The sequence below is a fragment of the Hevea brasiliensis genome, chromosome 14 (assembly GCF_030052815.1).
Source record: "Hevea brasiliensis isolate MT/VB/25A 57/8 chromosome 14, ASM3005281v1, whole genome shotgun sequence".
Classification (NCBI taxonomy): Eukaryota; Viridiplantae; Streptophyta; class Magnoliopsida; order Malpighiales; family Euphorbiaceae; genus Hevea; species Hevea brasiliensis.
The window spans coordinates 45,745,538-45,772,175 of record NC_079506.1 but is presented as its reverse complement, the minus strand read 5'-3'; the positions used below and the strand labels follow the sequence as shown (position 1 = coordinate 45,772,175).

At 34.3% G+C, this 26,638-nt stretch overlaps 1 protein-coding gene across 11 annotated transcripts in view; it reads right to left on the bottom strand.

The window, feature by feature from the left end:
* The window catches only part of LOC110666879 (uncharacterized), a 29,594-nt gene extending 5,174 nt beyond the window's left edge, over nucleotides 1-24,420 (bottom strand). For 2 of the 11 annotated variants that reach the window (XM_058134851.1, XM_058134850.1), the window contains exons 1-8: nucleotides 24,206-24,411; nucleotides 23,667-24,080; nucleotides 22,800-22,980; nucleotides 17,106-17,162; nucleotides 15,479-15,596; nucleotides 13,924-14,021; nucleotides 980-1,041; nucleotides 758-854 (exon numbers count right to left, since the gene is read on the bottom strand). In XM_058134851.1, coding sequence (XP_057990834.1) covers nucleotides 758-854; nucleotides 980-1,041; nucleotides 13,924-14,021; nucleotides 15,479-15,596; nucleotides 17,106-17,162; nucleotides 22,800-22,980; nucleotides 23,667-24,007 — 954 coding nt within the window. In that variant the 5' untranslated portion in view covers nucleotides 24,008-24,080; nucleotides 24,206-24,411. Of the gene's footprint in view, nucleotides 1-757; nucleotides 855-979; nucleotides 1,042-13,923; nucleotides 14,022-15,478; nucleotides 15,597-17,105; nucleotides 17,163-22,799; nucleotides 22,981-23,666; nucleotides 24,081-24,205 lie in introns of all 11 variants that reach the window. The other 9 variants (XM_058134856.1, XM_058134857.1, XM_058134848.1 and 6 more) reach the window with 8 other exon arrangements.
* Nucleotides 24,421-26,638: the final 2,218 nt, after the last annotated feature.

Here is a 26,638-nt window from a genome sequence, read left to right as displayed (position 1 = left end):
TGACAACATAACAGGAGTAAATAATTCTCAATAAATTGCAAAATTTTGAACTATTTAGCTTAGTAGCTGGCACTGGGAATGAGTTGAATGCTAAATGATTAAGACTGTCAAGTGTGAGATTAATGCTAAATGATAAACTTCATAAGATCAAGATACTACAAAGTCTGTGTACATGCTAATAGCATGGGCATATCTGCACAGATATTTCATGACAACATTTTTTTCCTTTTTAAGTAATATATATCTCTCTGTCCTCCCTTCTTTGTCCTTTCTTTTCTCTACGAAGGATCACTAAACCGGATAATAAACGAAGATCAAGCTTTCTTACTAGTAGCTTACTTCTCATTCAGTTTAGTTTTCTTTAAATTTTGTAGAAGAAATAGGCGACAGAAATTATGCTATGTTAAAAGACAGTATAGTATAGTATATAAACAACAAAAATGTTGGTGGTCATGGAAAAATAAGTTGAATTTAATAGATGAAATTGTGCATCTCAAATATTCTATTCATCAAAATGATATGAGATGGGTCACCATTTTGTTTTATTTATAAAAGTTGAAGGAGAAAATATCATAATGGGACTAGGAAACCAGGAGACATTATTGAGTTGAAAAAATATTATGTCAACCACTTGATTTAGGATCGTGGTTGCTATCTGCTAGAACCAAAAGGAAACCAATGAACTGCTCATTCAGATTTATTTAGTCAGCATGATATTCACATATTATACAATTCAGTCAAACGGCACAAAGCTTACCTGAGTTGTAGTTAGTAATATACTATTTGCAAGATCCTCATTAATAGATACAGGCAGTGGGGGCATCTGGCTCATTATGCCAGGCATCTCTCTCATGCTGCAAAAAAAATAGGAACAGGAATTAGGAATTTCCCCAACATTAGCAGTACCAAAGTCAATAATAAATAAAATGGTAATATATAGCTAAATACTGAATTGAATATATTGAAAAAATCCACATACTCATTCAGGATGGCAGTAATATTGTTCCTTGTGTGACAAAAGAGGTCAATGTTATCCTGTAACTGTTTGTAAAAGTATTAAACTAATATACCATTCTCAATGAAGCACAGCTACTATTTAAATAAATTGTACCAAGGAAAAAATAAATAACAACCTCCTGAATACAAAGATAACATTCAGTAAGAAAAACAAAGTGGCATATCGCCCAAAAAAAGGCTCCAACTTTATAAATGAAACACAACATTACATAAACAGAAACAAGTTCAATTTCATGATATCATCTAAAAGGAAAATAAAAGCAAACATAATTACTTCAAAGATCAATATATTACAAAACTATGCTTCTCTAATGATGCAAACATCCTTATTATGGATGTTGCACTTACAAGAGGCAACGAATTTTGCATAAATTTTATTTTAATTATTACATTCAGTAATTTATGCACCCAGCTATTTAATTTACAAGTCAAAAGTAATAGTTACACCCTACAACAGCATGTTACATATAACTTCCCTCCCATCTCAGGCCAATGGTATCATTCTAATCTAACCTTTCTAACTCAAATCGGAAAAACGATAAAATGGTTTTCTAAATCTATACTGGCAACTAAAGTAAGCCATGAGAGAAAAATAGGGAAAAAATGCAGGAAAACTCAATATAGAATGTCAACTCTCATTTTGCTGTTACAAGGATGCATGCATGATGCTCATCAATATTCAGTAGACTTTTGTTATTGTGAAGTGTCCAGCACCCATCTCTTCTAATCATAAAAGGGCTAAACACTTAAATTGAAGGGCCGATAAGAATTTCATGAACATAAGCACCTAACAGTCACACTACAAAAATAGTTGAAAAAAATAGAACCCCTTCATATGACAAATCGTAATCATGTTTACAATAGAAAATCTGTCCTGTTGCAAACAGTAAATAGCATTTTGAAAGGTGTGAGTGCTGCAAAAATGCTTTTTTTTTTTTTTTTTGTCTTGGCCAAAGTTTTTTTGGTTTTTTTCTAAGCTTACTTATCTATGTATAAAGGACAATGAGATGATTTGGTTCAGCTTGGTTCTTAAAAAAAAAAAAATAAACCAACTCCAACTGGCTCAACAATTCAAACTAAAAGAAACCACAGTTAAAGGAAACTGAACCAGACAAATCAGATGTCTTAGGCTTGTCTATTCAATTTTGGTTTATGATACAGTTGAGTAAAGACTGATCCGCACCTAGCTAACACCAAAGCAACCAAGATTCGATCCACATAATTCGAACTAAAGCAACCAAAATCAAGACTAACAATTTTCCTGGAAGCTACTAAGATCACAAAAGTCTTCATTCAGCAACATATAAGTATTAATTATGCATGCAGAGAAATTCAAAAGAAAGAAACAGAAACGACCATTGGGTGTTGAAGTGTGGGTGTGGGTTTGTGGAAGGAAGGAGAGGAGGAAGGAGCATTTGGGTCAAGTGCAACCAATTTCATGGAATTAATGATATGGCATTTGAATTAGTTTATTTAAACCCCAGACATGTTAAGTGTAGATTGTAAATGAATTCTATAAAATTTTGTGGAATTCATTTTATCCCAAACAAGCTCATGAATTATTTAGTTGGAGAGAAAAAGGTGAAATATAAATACCTACATCAGCAAAAAAAAAAGAACTAAAATTAAAAGCCTATTTCCATCATTCTTGACATGTGCAACAATCAAACCAAAATTCGGAAAATGAAAATATAAATCAAATTAAAAGAAAAAGAGTCCATTGAACTTAAAAATTGTTTATGTACATGCATAGATAGTGATTATGATTTATGAGTTGATTGTCGTGAATAAAATTATAGCACATTTACAAAGAATCAAATAGGAGATGATACATAGCACAGTGGAAGTAGCAGTGGGGGTGTTCTGATGGGAATGATTGTAAACAGAAAAGGATGACGAGAAAGGATATGTGAAACCAATGACTTTCATTAAAGCTAGAATTTTGGAGTTGAAGTTGGGCATATAATGAGACAGTTTTAGGTCCTCCCCACCCCACTTTCAATGGAAAAAGAGTTGCGGAAGGGGGTGGAAGAACGCTGTCATACAAGAATATTTGCTTAATTGGTTAAATATTGACATCTATGCTATTTTTAGTTTGGGCGTCCAAAAGGGCTGTTCATCATTCACTTCAGCTTTATATATATATTAAAAAAAAAATTATCAGTCTCTTCCTCTTTCAAATCAAATAGGGATGTGCTGTAGAACCAGGAGAAAAACTAGACGAATGGAAGAGGCCAAAGGTTTTGGAATTGTGGTAGAAGTTTCTAGAAGGCCAACAGTGCTCCGGTCTATGTTACTCTGATAGAGATGCTAATGTTGCAAGCCCTAGTGCTATTGTTTCCACAGGCCCAAGGTCATTCAAAGTTTATTCTAGAAGGAAGAGGGCAGAAAAAGACAAGGAAGTTGCAGCACAGGTGCTAATGACTGTTGGAGAGAATTATGGAGGGAGCAACACGTGGCTGGAGGTAGTTACAACAAATTTGGAGGAGAGCAGTATATAAGGAAGGACGAATATTGAATAAAGGGTTTGGAATGATTGGGTAATTTGGGGCAGAATTGTTCTCTGCACGAGAAGTTTCCTGGGGTTGGATTATGTTACATAGCAGAATCTCAAAACACCATAACACCAGAATTAGAAAAAGAAGAAGAAGAAAAGAGAGAGAGAGAGAGAGAGAGAGAGAGAGAGAGGAAATAATTGTTGTATTGTTGATTTGATGAATGCCTATCAATTACAATGCAAATGGCTATTTATATCATTCACTAACTGCTTAGGCATAGCATTCCCTACCTCTTGAAATCATTCTTGTCCTCAAGAATGAAGAAAGGAACTATAATCAACAAAAACATATTGCAATTATAGACCACCTACTACAATTAAGTCCTGTAATGAATTGTAATGTCAAAACTAATATACTGAAACTGGACTTTCTTTCCTCATATGTCCCTTTCTTCCTCTATCTTCTCCATCTTTTAAATTCATCTTCTTTAAGAATTACAAATGCAGCTCTCTTCAAGATTAATTTCTTCTTCAGCCTTCTTGATTTCTCCCATTTATCCTCCATGGAAATTAGGAATACACAAGAACAAACTTATAATCATGGTCCGTTTGAATTGGTAAGATCAATTCATCCCATTGCAGCAAGAAATTGCATTTTCTAGCAAAGTTTTCCTGCGACAAGCAATTTTTCATCAACTAAGAAGGTAATTCAATAGCATCCCACTCCATTTCTCGAACTCCAGCAACAAGAATCTCATTCTGGTTGGTTACCATATGCCAAACGCCATGGTAGAAATTTTGGACTTCCTTCACAACACAATGCTCAAGAGATTCTTATTGGAATTGATGAGATTTTACTTTAATTTATGGGATATGCTTATGAGAAAATTATATGATTGATTAGTTTAATTAGTGCTTGTATTAAGGAGTGATTTAAGGAATGCCATATATCTTGTATCTTCCATTATAAATATGGATTCTTATATATTATGCTAAATACAAGTAAATGAAAATATAACCCTTTGAGGTTCATTCCAATTCTCTCCCTTTCTCTCCCTTTTCTTCCTTCTTATTAAAAACTCATCAATTCTGAATTTCTTTCTTCAAGATTCTATTAATGAATATCTTTAATCCCAGAATCAATGTAAATTGCTTCTTGGATTTGATAAAACACTCCACAATCATCCTCAAGAAATTCGTCTATTTCTTCCTCTATCTTTTGCTGAAATTTTCCTTGGTGATCTATCACGTCTTCATCAGCTCCAAGGGTTTTGTATTCTGCACCCAGAAGTTCTTCAACAGTAGCAATATTATCAATATTGCTTTGATCTTACATTTGTGGATTAGGCAGATCCTTTGGAACTGATAGCAAACCTCCACTTTCAGCTCCCCCGACTCCACTATCCTTAGTAGAGAACTCCTTGCTTTTTTCTTTTACAAATGTATTCATGAAAGATCTCAAGTCCTCCCTTAATGCATTGCTATCAGCAGAGAATCTATCCAATTTCCCTTCCAGCACAGTAAATCTTTCCTCTATTGAATTAAATTTTCCATCCACATATTCCAGCATAACCCTAATTCTTTCTTCCATTTCAACAACCCTTAACAACTCGGAACTAACTACCGCAAACCCCATCGACTTAGTCTTTATTGTGACAGTAATGCATTGAAAACCCAGGAACTTCAAGAACAGGGTTTCAGTATAATCTGGACTTTCAAGAACTTCAAGGAACAAAGGAAATCAAGAACAGATATCTGATTCTTGGAAAGTAGAAATTTTGAGGAAGAAAATACGAATTCCCTGTAAAACCCTAATTTCATGGTTTGTACATTAAAGGAAAGAAAAGAAGGAAGAGAAGGGAGATTGAGGTGGTTTGGTCATGTGAAGCATAGACATACGAATGCTTCAGTTAGACAAGTAAAGCACATTAGGGTAAAGGATAGAAAGAAAAAAAGGGGTAGACCTAAACTGACTTAGAGGAGAATAGTACAACATGACCTAGAAGCACTACACATTTCCGAGGATTTAACCCAAAATCGTTTAAAATAGAGAAAGAGAATCCATATATCCGACCCCAAATTTTTTGGATAAAGGCTTAGTTGAGTTGAGTTGTACATTAAAGGAAAGAACTGACAGGAAGAAAGAAGAAGAAATAGAGGGAAGAAAGGGAAGAAGGAAGAAGAAATAGAGGAAGAAGGGAAGAATTGTCAGGGAAAAAGAGAGAAGAATTAGAGAAAGGAGGAGGAAGAAGAAGAAGAAGAAGAAGAAGAAGGAGAAGAGGAATAGAGAGAGGGCAGAAATCTTAGAGAAGAAGAAGGAGAATTAAATGGAAGAAGAGAGGAAGAGAGAACAATAGAAGGAACCTAGTATTTGGGATGAGTAATATGCCATAGATATTGCATACAAATCTAACAGCTTGATACCAATTTGTTACATAGCAGAATCTTCGAACATCATAACACCAGAATTAGAAGAAGAGATAGAGATAGATAGATAGATAGATACACACACAGAGAGAGAGAGAGAGAGGAAATAATTGTTGTATTATTGATTTGATGAATGCCTATCAATTACAATGCAAAGAGCTATTTATATCATTCACTAACTGCTTAGTCATAACAAATTACCAGCCATTTTTTATCTTCTTTATTGTCCATTTTCTTTTTCAGTATATGAACTCTTAATGGAGTTGTATTCTCTAATGATTGTATTGTATTGAGTACTGTCAAACCTTTCGAGTTATTATAACATAATCAATCACAATTCCCTTTTATTCTTCTTGTTTGAGTTTTTTTTTTTTTTTTTTTAATAATCCTTAGTCTACCAATTTGGTCCGACCTGCCAGATCCACATGCCCAAAACTACAATGGAGGGAAAAATGAAATAGGTGGAGAGGAAAGTACCATTGAATTAGCCAATAGTTGCCACGCGCTTAGACCAAGAGCAAAGGTTCAGTTGATTAGAAAATACGATAGCGGCAATGGCTAAGACAAAAACAACGACAGAGGGTAGGGGAAGCTTCGAATCCTTTGCCTAAGACAATAACACAAGGAGATACTTCTATTGTAAAGCCTACTGCTAGAACCTTGTTGTTTGAAGATGCTAGAACTGTTGCTAAGAAGGTGGATGTGCCGTCTTTTGATGAAAATGACCTTGGGCTTGTGGAAACAATAGCACCAGGGCCTGCAAAATTAGCATCTCTATCATACTCTAACTCTAGTACAGGTGTCGGAAATGGATATGTATCCATGTGCCAGACTTGTAAACTTCCTAATAAAAAATATGGGATATGAATCAAGATTTAGACACAGGCACTCAGATACTTTAAATAAATATCATTATAATACATTATATTAATTTTATTTTTAACCAAATATATTATTAAAATTTTAATTTTAATTTTATACTGCTTTGTAATTTTAATTTTTACTACATATTTAATTTAATAATATGCTATTAAATATAATTTAAAATAATGTAAATTAAATTTTATAAATGCTTATGTTTAATATAAAGATAATTTGTATTTATTTTTAACTTATACAAAATAGAAGTTTAAAAAAATTACATGTAAAAAAGCACTAAAAAGACTAAATTGAATCTAGGCCCATAACCATTAACCCATTTTAATAATACACAACCCATCAATAATGCACAACTACCCAACACATCAATAATACAATACACAACAGCACAGAACATAATACACAACCATGTTGTTCTCGATAACAGAGGCAATCAACAGCTAGGTACTTCTTCTTGTCCTTCTTTCAGTATCTATCTACAAATGGGTGGGGCTCCTTTCGCTGGCTCTCCTGGATGTGGTAACTACAATCTTTTTTCTGTGGCTTTAGCCACTAGCGTGCGCAACTTCATGATAAAGTGTCAGACACATTCCGTGTCCAGTCCACTGTCGTGTCAACACGGGTGTGGCATGGTAAGGTGGTGAATCCAAGTATATAAGGCTCCAGACAGTTAGAGGGAATTTCAGGGGCCATGTGACAGTAGTTGTATAAAAGAATAGGAGGAGGGGCATGTGAGAAAGTTATTGTAATTTCCAGCTAGAATACTAGCTTGGGGACAGAATTCTTTCTACCAGGAGGGCTTAGCTCTTATGTCGGCAATGTTGTTGGGTCAAGAATTACCTTTGGAGTGTTTGGAAGTTTTTCTTTTCTTGCTATATTTGTAACGAGAATTAGAGAGAAGAGTGGGAGAATTGCTAGTGTAATTCCATTACTATAATCTCAAGTTCTTAATACAATTTCAGCTCTCTTTTTCCTATTTGCTTAAGTTCCTTAGTCTATCAAAATCGCATCAATCACTTGCAGTTCCCTGGTTATACTATACACAAGAATGGAGAGGACAAGGAAAATATCAATAACAGGATTTTCAGGAGAAGTATAATGAGGATGATGAAGAAAACATTGAAAGTCATAAAAAAGAATTTGATAACAGTGAAAAAGCCTATGTTATTCTTGATTATTATTAGTTGTCTTATGGTTGTTTTAAGGATTATTTCTATTTGGTGCGAACATAGAATTAGATTTAAGAATTTAACTTCTTTATTTTACTTTATTTAAATTTCAAAAATATCGGTGTTAGAAATCCAAACATGTCATGCTCTCTTCTATGGATCAGGAGCTGCCATCAGCATTCACATTTTCGATAGCTTTTTATCAAAGTGTGTTATATTCATAAACCTAAGCCAGTATTTTTATTTTTACTACTTAGTAATATAGAAGATAGAGGATCCAGATATGAAAGTAGGAACGAGGATGGAAAGAACTCTCTAGAATTTGCTTTAGCTTATAATCTGATTTTGGCAAACAACCATTTCAAAAAAAGGAAATCAAACTTGATTGCCCTTAGGAGTGGAGGGAATCATAACTAAACAGACTTCTTCCTCACTAGAAGAGAAGACAACTCTATGTAAGAATTGCAAAGCTATCCTGGCGAGGCTCTAAATACTTGTAATATAGAAGATAGAGGATCCAGATATGAAAGTAGGAACGAGGATGGAAAGAACTCTCTAGAATTTGCTTTAGCTTATAATCTGATTTTGGCAAACAACCATTTCAAAAATAGGAAATCAAACCTGATTACCCTTAGGAGTGGAGGGAATCATAACAAAACAGACTTCTTCCTCACTAGAAGACAGGACAACTCTATGTAAAAATTGCAAAGCTATCCCTGGTGAGGCTCTAAATACTTGGCACATGCTAGTGTTTTAGATGTGAAGATAAAGAGCAGAGTGAAAAAGGAAAGAGATTTATATAACCTAGAACTCGATGATGGAACCTAAAAGGCACAAAGCAAACAGATTTTAAGGAAAAGCTATTGATACAAGATGCATAAATGATAATGTTGATACCTCATTGAGGACAAAGGCAAGCTGCATTCATAAAGTAGCAATTGATGTACTAGGCATATCCAAAGTGATGTAATACAAAGAAGAAATCAAAAACCAATTCTTAAAAAAGAGAACTAATTCTCAATAATAATCATAGTCAATCTACTGAATAATAAAAAATTACCTCTATTTATAGAGCTTACAACCCCAACCAAATTAGGAATAAAAATGCTAATTCAACTCTAATTAGGAATACTAAATAAAATAAACTAGGAAATAATAGACCTAATAATAATAAAATTCTTAAACAATAAACTCTTTAAATTTCCTAATTTTATAATAATTAAAATTCTTAAATAAAACTCTAAGCTTCCTATACTGTATTATTCTCCCTTGGTTGGAAGAAAAAAAAAAAAAAAAAAACTCGTCCATGTGGGAGAATTCGAAACTATATTAAGAGAACAATCAACTCTTCATGCTTGTGTGGTTGCAAAAATATTGACTTCAAGTATTCCATGCTTGCTTTTGCATCCTTGAAAACATTTGGACTCGACAGACAAAATCAATAAGAACAATAGTTGAAATGCTCCTTTAGCTCGAGGATCTTCAATTTTTATAGACTCCATGACTTTATTAACTTCTTGATCTAAAATAGACTTTTCAACAAGTGAATTTATTAACTTCTTTATCTAAAATAGAATTTTCAACGGTTGAAAACTCAACAACCACAACTTTGGATTCTTCAATTTCCATTATCAACTCTGCAGCTTAATTGTCTTCAATTTCAAGCTGTTTTTCTTGCTTTTCTTATAGTTTTTTTGCATTTTCAAGACTTCTTATTTTATATTTTCAATACTTTTTATTGTATCTAACTATTCTCTCAATTGAAATAGATGTGCTTCTTTCCATGCCTCAAACTCTTCAAGATCTTTATCTTTAACTTGTTGATGAGCCTATTGATCACAATACTCATCCTTACATTCTTCAAGTGCTTTCTTCCTATATTGTAAGATTAGCTGGATATCTCGATACTCATCAAATAAACCATAAGGAGCATAGTTAAGACCGCGATGTAAATCCATCAAATAAGATATTTCATCAAGCTATTAATAATAATCGTCAATTTGAGCTTGTATTCTTTGAATTGTGTCCCATAACTCATCTAACCATACTGCAGAATCACTGATGTCACCTTGTAATTTTGTAGTCCACAACATGTTTTCAAATCAAAGAAACATACCACATTGAAGCAAAACTCAAATTTTAGCAATTTAGAGTCATTTTTATCAAAAATGGACATCAAAAAAGAACCAGCACATCCAAATTAATAAAGTAGGGAACTGAAAATTTCTACTAATGTGGCAATGATAATGTGGCACTAACTGCTGACGTGGCGATGATGTGGCTGGAAGGTGGGGAGATGACATGGCAAAGGCAGACAATAGAAATCAGGTGAAAGTGAGCTCATAGAAACAGCATGAGTGTGTCTGCCTTACTCAATGGGTTATTTGACCCAACCCATTGGGTTCTTGCTCCAGGGGCGTAAAATTAATTTCCAACGGCAGGGAACCATAGATCAGTGGCAGGCAATGCAGGAAGGGGGACCATTTGCCAGAAAAGTTCAAATTTCAAGGCTGGTCTTGAGTCGAGTCATTTTTGACCCGGTCAGATCTCACTATGTGGATAATGTCCGACAACCGAATTTGCTCCTGTAAAGTCCAAGGCTGGATAGGTCACTTGCAGTGATAGGAAGCCTGTATGGTGACCAGAAGGTGGTGCTGGTGAAGGAAAATAGTGACGGTGTAGTTCTGGGTTCTTCTAGTTTGTTTATTTTATTTTATTTTTTAATAGTAGCAGCAAGGAAAAATTTCAAAGGACAAAAGACACGTGGGAATCTTAGGAATAGTAAGTCTAGTAATTTTGCAGAAAGTGATGAAAATTTGACTCGATGAGCTCTGATACCAAATTAATATAGAACAAAGAATAAATCAAGGACCAATTCTTGAAAAGAGAACTAATTCTCAATAATTTTATTAAACTTGATAATAATCATAGTCAATCTACTGAATAATCAAAAATTAGCTCTATTTATAGAGCTTACAGCTCTAATGAAATTAGGAATAGAAACCCTAATTTAACTCTAATTAGGAATACTAAAAAATATAAACTAGAAAACAATAGACCTAATAATAATAAAAGTTCTAAACGATAAAAACTGTTTAAATTACCTAATTCTATAATAATTAAAATTCTTAAATAAAAATATAAGCAAGGGCCAATCCTTAGGGAAAGAGAACTAATTCTCAATAATTTTACAAATCTCAATAATAATCATAGTCAATCTATTGAATAATAGAAAATTAACTCTATATATAGAGCTTAGTTACAACCCCAATCAAATTAGGAATATAAACCCCAACACAAATCTAATTAGGGATACAGAGAACTAAATAAGATAAAGAAGGAAATAATAGACCTAAAAATAATAAAATTCATAAACAATAAAAACTCTTTAAATTTCTTAATTTTATAATAATTTAAATTCTTAAATAAAACTCTTAAGCTTCCTATACTACATTACAAAGGTATAGGATTGCCCACAAGAGCCTTGGTGGTAGAGTAAGAAGGTCGAAAAGGCACTTAAGATGAAAAGAGAATGGTACATAAACTCATCAATGGCAAATGATAGAGAGGCTTTTGAGAAATATAAGTTAACAAGATGTGAAGCTATGAAAGCATATAGTGAGGCTCATGGTAAATGTCTAACCAATTTGTATAAAAGTTGGGGACATAAGAGGAGGAGAATGAGATGTACAAGCCAGCACAATTGAACGAAGAGGAATAAAGATCTAAATTAGGTTAAGTGCATTAAAAATGATAATCAACAAGTTTGTCAAAGGAAAGTGAGATCAAAGAGAGATTAAGATACTAATTTCATCAACTGTTCAATGCAAGCCATGAAGATGACTTTACAGACATTTATGTTCCTTTGATAGAGAAAAACCTTAATTACACTCGGAAAATCATATTTGTTGACGTTAGAGGCCATGAAGAATAAGAATATAAGGAAACCTTGCAGCACATTTGATATGCCTATAGAAATATGAAAGTTCTTTGGGGAGGCTAGAGTAGCTTCGCTAACCAAGCTATTCAATGGCATACTAAAATCTAGAAAAATGCCAAATGAGTGGAGAAAGAGCACTTTAGTTCATATCTTTAAGAACAAATGAGACATCTAAAGTTGTACAAACAATCGGAGAATTAAACTGATAAGTCACACAATGAAGCTATGGGAAAAAGTGATTAAACACAGACTTAGGGACACTACTAAGGCATCAGAGAACCAGCTTGAGTTTATGCTTGATAGATCTACGATAAAGCTTATCTTTTTGTTAAGAAGATTAATAGAAATTTATTGTGAGAGGAAGGATCTCCGCATGATATTCATTGACCTAAAAAAAGACATGATAAAATAAAGTGGGAAGTTCTTTGGTGGGTGCTAGGGAAGAAAGGAGTTCATCTCAAACATATAAAACATCATTAAGGACATGTATGAAGCGGTTGTCACAAGTATAAGAATAGTGGGAGGAGATGTGGATAAGTTACCCATAACAGTGGATTTACATCAAGGATAGACTTTGACTTCGTACCAGTTTACCTTAATTATGAATGAGCTAACCAATCTTATTCAAGACGATATCCCATAGTGCATGTTATTTACAGATGATATTTTCTTAGTGGATAACACTAACAAAAGATTTAACAAAAATTAGTTGTGAAAAATAACTCTTGAGAGTAAAGGCTTTAGATTGAATAGAAGTAAGACGAAACATAAATATTGTGAGTTTTAACCCTCATAGAAAGAATGGAGGTGACATTCAATGGGATGGAGTTTTGGTGCAAAATACAACCAATTCAAGTATTTAAATTCCATTATCTAGAAAAAAAAAATAATAGATAAGGATATAATTCATAGGATCAAAATAGGATGGATGATATGGAAGAGTGCGATTAAAGTACTATGCGACCGTAGGATTTCTAACAAAGTGTGAGGTAATTTCTGCATAATTGTTGTCAGACCAGCTATTTTGTATGGGCGTAAATGTTCGTAAGTGTGGCAGAAATGCGAATGTTAAGTAGGATATCTGGTGAAATAATAATGGATAAGATTATGAATAACCAAATCCACTAGAGAGTACATGAATCACACATTAGGAAAAATGAGATTGTTGATTAAAATGATTTGGCCATGTTCACAGTAGAGCATTGAATGCCCCAATACGGAAGTGTGATAAGTTAATGGTAGAAGGGTAAGAAAGGAAAGGAAAAAACCTAAAATGATGTGGAGGAAAGGAGTTTCAAAAGATTTATAATTTTTAGTTATTGATGCAAAATTGGCTTCAAGAGATGAATAACGAAAATGGATCTACTTAACCGGATACAATTAGTTTGGGATTAAGAATTAGTTGTTTGTAATATGAAAGATTTTATAAATGAAGTAAATATGTACCTATAGAGGGATCCAATTTGCCCAAAAAGAAAAAATGCGTCTTCTGCACACATGATAAAATCCAAATATATCTACTTCTACTCAGTTGTAGACAAAAGTTATATTCCTATGTCTTTGTAAAATGTATTCAACCAATAAGGGGTTGACTAAGGGTGTTGTGGAAAACCAGTCAGCCTACTCTCCTCAATTTTGCAGCTAGACAAGTGAGTCCCAAACCCACTAGAAAGAGAATTATCTAAGGTTGCAAGACAAATGAAGTACCACTAATATAAAAGTTTTTATCCAAACCTAAATGCATGAACCAAGTATGACAGGAATTATATGAAGCCAGCCAACCATATATTAAGTCAACAAAGTTAAGGAAAGAACTTTACTTATCCTTGGAAAGCAGGTTCAAATCTGATGGGTCAGACCAATTGATAGGGTTAACTTTTGGGAGATAGAACACACAATGATCATATCCACAGTGAATCACTTCTATATATAAGCTAGCATTTATTGCTTGAACTAACATAACATAAAAATATATAAGAGGATGGGGCAGTCACCTTGAATGAACTGACATTGAACATTGAAAGGTTAGCCGTGATTTTTCTAAAAGCTTGAGCATTTTGCTCCAAGAGATGCCTAGATGTACCACTTATTCCTGATAACATCCAAATAACAAATACATTAATAAAAAGCATATACTTTGGAACCATAAAAATAATTAACTTTCGGATTTATTTAAATTAAGCAGAGAATTATCTACAGCGGCATAAAAAAAAAAGCATTTATGTTTGAAAATATTGGAGAACTCATGGATAAGTGTGGGAATTGAGTAAATTTAAAGTTTTTTGATACATAATTATCAATTTCTTAATCTGTGAATGCATTTAAATAATTAATTTTAAAAATAAATCTATTACGTATTTGTCATTCATTTATGAAACTCATTGCTTACTATTCACTTAATGCTTCTTCAGGTTAATATAAGTCATTTTATGAACTTAAAAAAAAATGCTATATGTTTTGACATATAAACACTGCTATTGCAATCAATATTGTTATTTAAAACCCTTATCATACCATAAGGCATAACAACACAACAAATCAGGAAAAAAAATATCCTGCCACAATCTTGATGAACAATAAATAGTCATTATAAAAAAATCTAAATATATAAATAAGCCTAAGAACCCAATGGGTGAAAAAAAATCCTGAATCCACTGAACTAACTAAACCATATTTACCAAATTTGCTGCAACCCCCCTGGGCTCCCTGATCTGATTCCTCCGTCCCAATTCACAAAATGTTTGTCCCAAATGGCTAGGGGATGCAATCTAGGTCACCGAAATGAGCAATCCAAAAAATCAGAAAAAAATTGCAAGGAAAGAGGGTAGGGAGGAGGAGTAGAAGAAGCAGAAATGCCAAAATCCAGAAAATAAGAAAAATAGAAAAAATGGACTCTGTGTCTATGTCTTTCATTAAGTCTACGCTTAGGCGGGGACACAGGTTTAGGTGAGGGAGGGATATTTAATTGTTTATTTAATATCTATTATGAGAAGTAGAAAGGCCAGACGTGGTTGTTTCTAAATAACACAAATACACAAATATTTAACTAAGGTGCAATAATTATTATTTTATTAATAATAATAAAAGGAAAGAAACAACCCAACAACCTGAGTAAGTGTAATTTACATACCATGAATCAAATTGGCATTAGAACTAAACCTAGCTCCATGTATCTTAAAATAACTTAGTGGCATAACCCCATTCCCATAACTGTACCAAGACTCCAGATGTACCACGTTCTAGACCTCTCCCAATATAAGGATAAACACGCATAAAACTGACTTACAAACCTTCAATTTCACTAAATACACCCTTTTAACAAATTTTAATAAATTTTTAAATTCAACTATTTTCTTTAAAGGCTAAACTATACTTAGTTAAAGTCAGGGAAACAAAAAAACCAGTATCAAGTTGTAATTCCTATATCATCACACAAAAACAAGTTAACACACATATGCATTTGGAATAAATAGAACAAAAGGCAGTTACCTATTGCCTTAAAAGAAAAAGAACACTCAAGATTCTCATAAACAATATCAAAACACTAACCTTCAAAAGACAAGGGTTCACCCTGGTCTAGGTAGTGCATCATTATAGGACACACAGGCATGCTCCGTGGCACAGCCGAAGGTATATTCGTTGTTGGCGATGATTCCACCAGCTTATCCTGAAGAAGTATGACCTTTAGAATCCTGGTTCTTCAATCAACATTACATCCTAAAGACATTAATTGATTCAATAAATTGAAACATCAATTAGATATTTAAGGCTACACCACAAATAAATTGAGTTGCAAATATTAAGTTTACTTCAGGTGAGTTTTTATAGCTTATCCTCATCCAGCAATAATAAAGTAGTCATTAGAATACCAGCTGCCATAAAATGATAAAATGTAAAATTGGCTATAGCTGTCATAATTCTTCAACATAAAACTCATGCTGAAGTCTGAAAGTTTCATGATCAGAAACTGCAGCAGTTCACTCTTGAAAATATGTTCGGCTAGGGTATCAAAAGTGCATGAACCTGTAGGAGACTAATAATTATTTCATATTGGTTTAGGCATAAAAGAGATACAGATTTCTCAGTAGTGTGCTAGCTCCTATATCACAGTCATCATGTTAATGTAGGGCAGGTCAAGGAATCAGCCTTTGAATGCTTTTATGGTTGGCAATTCTCAACCACTTTATGAGTTTAAGGGTTTTAATTTAAGAAGGAATGGAAGTTTAGGGTTGGCAATTTGAATTACAGCTTGTTAGAGAGAGAAAGAAAAGAATTGCAGCTTCCTGGGGCTGTGAACTGCACCCAAGATACTGCAGCTGTAGCAGAAGAGGGGAAGGAGAAGACACAAAAGAGGGAAGAGAAACTAGGCACAAAGGCCTTAAAACAAATCAAAATACTCATGAGTTCCATTATCAAAACCCTATGAAATAACTAAGTTATATAGGTAATTATAGAGATTTACATAATTAATCCTACTGCTAGGATTAGAAATCCTAGACAAGGAAGATTCAAATCATAATACTAGGATTATGAATCCCATAATAAAAAAATTCTAAACCAATACTACATAAAATAGGAAGCAAATAACTTTCTAAACATTCCAAATGATAATAAAAATTCCTAAACAGTAATAAACCCTCAATTCCTAAATATAAATTTTACAAAGAAAAAAGATGAATTTTCATATTTAAGAATTAAAAGAAAATAATCCCTATATCTAACTTTCCTTTACTCCATCACATAGCATGGTAAAAAGGGACAGCTGATAGACAATCAAACTAGAGGAAAGTATTCAAAACATAGACAAATTCATAATCATAAACACAAATGATAGTCCAAACTGTTACTCATATCCACATGACTTATGACCCAGCAGAATGCCCTTTTTCTTGAGGAAAAAAAATGAAGATGGTATTGAAAGGCACCAGAGGTGCAAAACAAAGTGTGCCAATAGGAAGGATACAGCCCAGTGAATAACATTAGGAACAGGCATCATATTACTGTTGTTCCTTCCTTTCAATATTGTTGTTCCTTCCTTTCAATATTGTTGTTATGCTATGATGGTAAGTGGAAGTTCACCATGCACTCGGCTGAAGCATTTTTTATCAAACCCAGTGATGAAATCAAAGAACTGCTACATAGAGTAAAGTCAACATCCCACAAAGATCTATCATACCTTCCTACTATTGAACTTCTCTCCCAAATTATGTTCTTCTGCTTTCCTTCGCTTTCTCTGTGAAAGGTTTTTCATCAGCATCTTTTAATTCAAATAAACACATCTAAAGTAAATTTTAAGCATTATATGAATAATGTTATGGAAAGTCAATCATTATATTATTTCTGTGTATATTCTGTATTCTGTATTCTGTATTCCTATTTAGGATTTCTTATTTAGGATTTCTTCCTAATTAGTATAACACAATTATAGGAATCAATTGTATATAAATACCCATGTACAGATTAATTGAAATCAATGAGAATCATCTCTTTCTACATCTCTTTCTACATGGTATCAGAGCAGGCCATCTAGGGTGACTATTTGTTCTCACCACCCAGCTCAGGAGAGACCTTGGCCGCCGACCGGCCGTTTCGATTCCGATCAACATTGCCAGCGTCGCCTCAATCCCCTCATTCCACCACTGTGTGCTGTTGCCTGATCCAGTACACCATTAAAGGACTTCTGAGGTTTGGCTCTCAGATCCTATTTCGGTATTTACTTGATTTGTGATTTTGGATTATTTTGTTGCTGTCAGCACTTTGGATTAGCGTTTTGGTTAGTTTCTTTGTCTCAACAAATGGCAGACAATAAGAATGTTATTTCTGATGTGATTCCGATGATGACTAAGATCACGGAACACAAACTTAATGGTTCAAATTACCTAGAGTGGAGTAAGACTGTTAGGGTCTATTTGCGTAGCATTGATAAGGATGATCACCTTACTAAAGATCCACCTACTGATGATACACAACAAACTTGGCTAAGGGAGGACGCTCGGTTGTTTTTGCAGCTTCGGAACTCGATTCACAGTGAGGTAATTAGTTTAATTAATCACTGTGAATTTGTTAAAGAATTGATGGATTACTTAGATTTTATGTATTCGTAAAGGAATATCTCCGTATTTATGATGTTTGTAAGGCATTCTACCGTTTGAGAAAGATAATAAGTCTCTCACGGCTTATTTTATGGATTTTAAACGGGTATATGAGGAACTTAATGTATTGTTGCCTTTTAGTTACGATGTGAAAGTTCAAGAGCCCAACGGAGCAACTGGGTTATGAGTTTTCTTGCGTGCCTTCCTTCGAGTATGAGGCGCTAAATCTCATTCTTTCGATTCGAGATTTCCTCTTTGCATGAAACATTCACACGGGTCCTTCGAGTACCCAATCTTCACAGTGCTCTTATTAGCCGTAATCCAAATGGACAACGGTAATAGAAGAGGAAGTAGAGGAGGAATTACAGCAATGAAGTAATCAGCGTAATGGAGAGGCTAGTTCTAATCAGACTCAAGAGGAGTCATTTGTTATTATTGTCATGAGCACAGCCATACAAAATATAATTGTCCAGACTTCAGAGGAAAAATCAGCGATCACAGATGGCAAATATGGCGTGAGAGGATTCTACGGTATCTTCCTCTGAAAAGCTGCTTGGTATCTGCGAAGATTTTGCACGCTTTTCCGCATCTCTAAAGCCTACGGTTCCTATCACTGCGATCACGAGTCGTAAATCCACTACATGCCTTGTGTCTTCCTCATCCAAATGGGTTATTGATTGTGCAACAGATCACATGACAGTAATTCTAGTCTTTTATCCGCTTTTCTAATCCCACTTCCTCTCATTACTTTAGGATGGTTCTACTTCTTGTGTCATGGGTTCTGAATCGCGACCGTCAATTTCTTTGTCATCTGCTTTGTGTCTACCAAATTTCTCTTTTAATCTACTTTACTTAGTAAACTTACTCGTACCTTAAATTGTTCTATTTCCTTTTTTTGATCGGTGTTTGTTTCAGGATCTTACGAATTATTGGTAGAGGACGTGAGTCGTGGTCTCTACATTCGAAAATCATGTACCATGATCGCTTGTTTGCTCCAGATCGTAACACCTCTTGAAGCTCATTGTAGATTGGGTCATCCTTCTTTGTCTACCATGAAGAAGTTGTGTCCTCGTTTATCACTAGAATGTGAGTCGTGTCGGTTGCAAAACATCATCGTTTGCCTTACGTGTCTAGAGTCAATAAACGGGCTTCATCCCCTTTTGAGTTAGTTCATTCGATGTTTGGGGTCCTTGTTCATTACTTCTAAAGCTGGATTTCGTTATTTTGTTACTTTTGTTGATGATTACTCGTGTTACTTGGTTATATTTAATGAAGAATCGTTACGAGTTATTTTCTATCTTTTGTGCCTTTTGTAATGAAATCAAAACTCAATTTAATATTTCAGGCGCATATTAAGAAGTGACAATGCTAAAGAATATTTTTCAAGACAATTTCAGTCTTACATGACACAAAATGGCATTCTTCATCCTTCTGTGTGGATACCCCATCCCAAAATGGCGTGGCGAAAGAAAAATCGGCATCTTCTTGAGGTAACTCGTGCTCTTCTTTTTCGGATGAAAGTTCCTAAACACTTTTGGGCGGATGCGCTTTCTCGGCATGTTTTTGATCAATCGTATGCCGTCTTACATCCTTAATGGGGATATTCCTTATACCGCTTTGTTCCCTACAAAATCTTTGTTTCTGTTGAACCCGTATTTTTGTTGTACTTGTTTTTATGCGTGATGTTCGTCATGAGTTACTAAATTGGATCCAAAGTCTCTCAAATGTGTCTTCCTTGGGTACTCCGGATTCAAAAGGGTACCTGTTTCTCTCCTACTCTTAATCGTTATCTTGTTTCTCGCAGATGTCACATTTTTGAGTCCACTCCATTTTTTCTCAATCATCCGTGTATGAGAGTCGGGGAGGAGGATGATATCTTAATATATACCGCCCAATCAATGTCTAGTCCTCTCACACTGCTTCTTCGTCTCTCTAGACCTACTCGGCCTCCCGTTGTTCATGTTTATTCCAGAGATTGAGATTACCGACTCGGATCCTCCACTAGCTACTTCGTTGGGAGATCCTGCACTCATCGATCATGATTCCGATCTAGATTTACCCATTGCTCTTCGTAAAGGTAAACGTTCATGTACTTACCCTATCTCTTCTTTTGTTTCTTATAATCAATTGTCTTCTTGTTCTCGGTGTTTTGTTACTTCTTTAGACTCGTTCCTATCCCTAATCATTGGTGAGGCACCGTCTCATCGTGTCGCTATGAAAGAAGAAATGGAGGCTTTAGATGCTAATGGTACATGGGAACTGTTGCCTTTGCCCAGTAAGAAAGCTATTGGTTGCAAATGGGTATTCTACGAAAGGTAAATCTGATGGTTCTGTGACTAGGTTAAAAGCACGCCTTGTAGCAAAAGGATATGCTCGACATATGGGGTTGATTACTCGACACTTTTTCTCCTGTAGCTAAACTTACTGCTCGCTTGTTTATCTCTTTAGCACTACATATGATTGGCCCTGCACCAATTGGATATCAAGAATGCTTTCCTTCATGGTGATCTTCGTGAGGAGGTATATGGAGCAACCACCGGGTTTGTTGCTCGGGGAGTTGGGTAAAGTTTGTAGGCTTTAAGTCTCTTTATGGCTTGAAACAAAGTCCTAGGGCCTGGTTTGGGAGATTCAGTGAAACAAAGACAGAATTTGGTATGCAAAAGAGTAAGTGTGATCACTCATTTTATAAGCAATCTGAGGTGGTCTAATTCTCCCGTAGTCTATGTGGATGACATTATCATCACCGGGAGTGACTCTGCAGTATTTCATCTCTTAAAACCTTCCTCCAAACCAGTTTGCACCAAAGACTTGGGATTATTAAAGTATTTTTGGGTATTGAAGTTATGAGAAGTAAGAAGGGTATTTTCTTGTCTCAAAGAAAATATGTCATCGATCTATTGACAGAGACAGGAAAATTAAGTGCTAAGCCTTGTAGTGCACCAATGACTCCAAATTTACAAATGTTAGCAGGGGATAGTGAGTTGTTTGAATATCCAGAGAGATACAGGAGATTGGTAGGAAAATTGAACTACCTTCTCACTGACATTGCTTATGCCGTTAGTGTGGTAAGTCGGTTTATGTCTTCCCCAACCGTTGCTCATTGGGAAGCCTTGGGACAAATCTTGTGCTATCCAAGGAGCTCCTGGAAGAGGTTTGTTATATGGTAATCATGGGCATTTGAATGTTGAATGTTTTTCGATGCCGAGGATCTAAGGTTGATAGGAGGTCAACCATCGGATATTGCGTTTTGTTGGAGGAAATTTGGTGTCTTGGAAAAGCAAGAAGCGAGTGTAGTTTCTCGATCTAGTGTGAATCCGAATACAGAGCCATGGCACAATCAAGATGTGAGGTAATGTGGATATTTCAATTACTAGATGAGACAGTTTTAAGACCCCCAACTGCGAAATTGTGGTGTGATAATCAAGTCGCTCTCCATATTGCTTCTAATCCAGGTATTTCATGAGCGACCAAACATATTGAGATTGATTGTCACTTTGTTCGTGAAAAATTCAACAACAGATCATCTCAACAGACATATCAAACCGGAGAGCGCTTAGGAGATATTTTCACAAAAGCTCTGAATGGAGCTAGGATTGACTACATTTGTAACAAGTTGGGCATGATTAACATCTATGCTCCAACTTGAGGGGGAGTGTTATGGAAAGTCAATCATTATATTATTTCTGTGTATATTCTGTATTCTGTATTCTGTATTCCTATTTAGGATTTCTTATTTAGGATTTCTTCCTAATTAGTATAACACAATTATAGGAATCAATTGTATATAAATACCCATGTACAGATTAATTGAAATCAATGAGAATCATCTCTTTCTACATCTCTTTCTACAAATAATATATTAATATTTGACAATTAAAAAAACTAGGGTAATAATTTATACTCAGTGACTGGACATTGTGCTTAGTTTTCAATTTGCCCAAAAATCTTGAATTTGTACCAATTTGTCATTAAACTTCAATCTAGTATCAACAGAATCAAAGTGATTGAAATCCAGTGAAAGACCACCAAATAGTTATTGCGGATGCCAGATTTGAGAGAGAAAAGATGAGACAAAATTGAAGAGATAGAAAGCCAAAAAAAAAAAAAAAATTAGCCTTTCTGGGGCGTCCCTGGAGAGCTAAAAAAGGAAGGTGATAAATTGGTAGCCACATCAGCTTTTCCGGCAAGCCTCTCACCAGATTCTAGAGACACTGGTTCAACTGAGACAGAATTAATGTTTGTTGACCAAATTGATACAAAATAAAGATTTGTGACCAAATGGAAACTTACTGTTAATCAATGAACAGAGGTTTAATTCACCTTAAAAAAATTTATGAACTAAAAAAGCACAAAATTGAAAATCAGATAACAGACCATCACATTAAGATGCACATGTTTTAGAAGGTCAGAACTCGGAATACTATCACTCATATGCCTTGCATTTTTTTCTTTTCTAAATTTATATAGACTTAGGTAATCATTAGCCAAAGATCCTCATTAAAGCTTCCATTCACAAAAATTTTTCCATGCATTCTTCTTAAGCTGCAGTTTTTGGTGCAAGGCCAAAATAGAAAATGACAAAAAAAAAATTAATTTTAGCACTTCCCACTTTCAACCAAAGGAATTTTGGTATTTCTGCATACTTAGGGACTGGAAAAAAAATATTAGGTTAAATAATGTTTATATTTGAGGAATGAACAACATAAAGAAACTAAAATAATAATAATAATAATAAGAAGAAGAAGAAGAAGAAGAAGAAGAAGAAGAAGAACAACAACAACAACAACAGCAGCAGCAGCAGCAGCATTTTTAGCACCAAAAACAAGGGCTGCCATCATTACACGGAGAAAAGACCCTACCATCATCCACCTACTCCTCAATGCAACATCACGAACAGTTTTATCAGGTAACATGGCTGCAATCTTTATGTATCTCATAATATTTGGCTCATCAGTAAATCTATATGTTCAAATCAAATTATCAGCAAGTGAAAATTAACATATAAAAGCAAAAGCAAATGAAATTTACCTCAGTAGGAAAACAAACATTCAGCGTGAAATAAAAAGAAATAACACATGGAACAATTTCAGACCACGGCCAGTAAACATAGTAAGTAAGCAGTAATTGTAGCATAACCAGGCAAATATAAATCTTATAAGATAGTAAAGACAAGAAGGCGGAGAAACAATTGTCAATATTAGCAAGAGTAACTGAGTTAGGTACCATATTATGTATAGTTATACACAAAAAACCAGAAGCTACAAGTATTTCATTTGCAGTTAATAAGTTACCAATACCAGATTTCATTTCCTGATCTATGGAAAGATCACATAAATCCCCTCCTTAACAAGTCCAAAACATGTCTCGCCTTAAAAAAAAAAAAAAAGAGGGTTGAACAACTACCCAAGATAATTAAAAACATAATATCACCAACAACAACTCAGTAAAAAACTTTATTTAATTCTTAATCTTTAATTTATCATCAACAATAGAACCATCCTGAATGATACGTTAATAGTGTTACAACGGCATTGACATAAAAATCTTCATGAGAATATGCATTTAATAACTAAGAAAATAAACCATAACAAGTGATCATCTAGGAAAGAGAGAAGGAGAAGCGTATCCCAAAAACAACTACCTACTTGCTAAGGCCTTCGTCCAATTTGTATTGTTCATCAACAGACCACTCAATAGCCAAGCCAGTATCATGCTTGAGGTCAGGAGCAATATCAAGAAAAAGAGAAGAAGAAGAAGAATTGACAGCTTGAACATGAAGAATTCCGCGAGCACTGCTGTTAAACATGCTGGAATGTCCCGGCAAAATGACAGTACTATTACTAGTATTCATCCCAAAGTAACTCCCCATCGGAATAATCTCAGACGAACTATTTATTGCATCCGATTGAATGGATATCGCGTGGCGATTGAACGCAGAGCCCAAAGCTTCTTCTCGGCGAAACCCAGTATTGAACTCCGCTGCCATTTTCTCTGCCCAATTCTCTAACAAATCATAGTTCCATAGAACCCAGAACTCACATCTCACCACTTCACTTGCTCTGTCAGCATTAATTAAAAAAAATGATGAATCAGAACAAATGCCCAACAGAATTCACCTCTCAGACTCAAAGACATTAAATAAAGCTTGAAAATTCAAAATAAAAATTGAAGTGGAAAACTAAACTGTATAACAGTGGGAAATTGGAAATTGGAAGGCGTTGGGTTACATTTTGAGGGCCACTTTTCAACGGAACCCTAAATGGCTAAGCTTTCTTTCGTTAAGGGTAAATGGCCAAGTTGGGCTAATTTGCCTTTTGCCTTGTCTCTTTCTTTCACTTACAACGCGCAATGCCCCCCGCCCCAACCTTTTTCCGCGCTTTTTTTTCGAAAAGGTATCAAATCAAAGAAAAAATAATCAAAAAGGGGTGGGCAGCAAAATATTTACAAAAAAAGGGTGAGTTATGTATAACATCTAGTATGCAAAAAAAAAATTTTTTAAAATTACTATTTATTATTTAAAGTCAAAAAATTATTAAAAAAAAATCTAGACGTGATCATAGCTTGTGTCTTAACTAGTGGATGGCAATTGATTGTAGCTAGATGATACCCTTGATAGTGCCTATATGTTCATGTCAAACTAAGGCAGCTAGATGCTACCCTTGGTAGTGCTTACCTATAATGTTGGTTTGGACAGTTGAAATATTTAGAACTATATATAAACTAAAGTAAGGAGTCATAAATAATCCAAATAATGGTAAAAAAAATTAAGGAAAAATTTTAGAAATAAAATACAATAAAGTTAAATGAGTCGTTGCCCCGGTGATGGGTGATCCTAATGAGAAGTTGCTATCTTCACAACTAGTAGCCCTAAACCTGAGAAAAAATCCATGAAATAATTTTTGAAATTCCAGAGAAGAGTCATTGAAGTTTCGATGGCATTAGAATGCCAAGAAAATGCTTCTGAAATTTTATCAATCGATACAGACGATTTTGGCTTAATAAGCGAAACAAATGGCATTTTGATAATTTCGTCTTCATAAATGATTTTTGACCAACTTGTCCAATTAAGTAAATAAATTATATGATATAAAATATGAATAAAAAGTGATGAAATTAAATTAAAAATGAGTAGAAAAGAAATAAAAATTAAATTGGATTTATGACATAAGTGTAAGGTCATAAATGAATAAACTAAAATTTCTAACCAATGGGAAATTGCCAAGCAAGTAAAAAGGGGATAAATATCAATTAATTGAGAGAAAATTAAAACACATTCTGCCCATTTTCTTCTTCATTCAGCCGAATCTCACCTCTCTCTCTACCATCTCCATTTGTGCTCTTCCTTCTCACTAGATTCTCCTTGTTAACGCACCATAAAACCACTTGTTGATTTCACTAAATTTGATCCTCACACCTTAGAACACCTCTTGGCAGCAATTTGAAGGAGAAATTTTGAAGATTAACAAGCTCAAGTTGGAGCTTCAAAGAGGTTAGTGCTAGTTATCCCTTTTCTCTCTTTTGATTCATTTTTAAGAGCATAAATTGAGTTAGGAATTATAAAGAATTGAAATAAAATCCATGTGTATGGATACCATGAATTTCGGCAGCCTTATGGGGGAAGTAGTTCTGATTGTTTTGATGCATTTGAATGGTTTAGAAATGGTGTTTGATGTGTAAAAATCAATTAGAAATTGATTAGTAGGCCTAATGTGACATGTGTTGTGTAAATCTTGAATTAGAGTTAGGTTTTGATATAAAAATTAGGAATTTAATGATATGTTGATAAATTGTTGATGTTGAGACCAATTATGGACTAATTAAAGTGCATGGAATGTGAATTGTGGATGGTAGTAGTGTGGGAAGGTGGTATTGGAAGTGTTGTTCTTGTGCAGGGAATTCTGGACCTATGAGTCCAGTGTGTTTAAATGAATATAAGTAGAGCTAGACAGCTCCAATTGGTGTGAGACCAATTGGAGATGAAATTTAAAACCTTAAGCCACATTTTTCATGAAGAAACCCTACTCAGAAAACCAATCTAATTTGCCCTAAAAATTAACCTAATCTAGGTAACACACATACTGCCCTGGAAAATTGACTAAATAAATAGTGTTTGTTTATTTGGGCATAACTTAATGTAGAAATATCCAAATAACCTTAATTTTATATCAATGGAAAGGTTAGACAATTTAGAATAACTTTCATGAAGAACACAAACTCAAATCCCGAACTTAACCAATTCAAATTGCTAGTCCAAGTTAGGACACCAAATCTGACAGAATCAAATTTGCCCAGAAAATCTGGGTAAGGACCAATCCGGGCAGTTATGGTAAATTGACCATAACTTGAGCTACAAAACTCTAAATAGAGTGATTCAAAAAGGAAATTAAGAAACAACTTTGATGAAGCAAAGTTTTCCAAATTCTCACTGTAGCTTAGACCAATGGAATAGTAAACATATGACACAAAAACTGAATTTTTGAAAATACTTCTAGAAGGCTTTGATTTGCAATTGGCAATTAATGTCAACAAACTTAGAACCCAAAATGTGATATAATTATTTATCTATAATTTGTATACATATTATGTATAAAAAAGTTAACAAATTGAGTAAATAGTA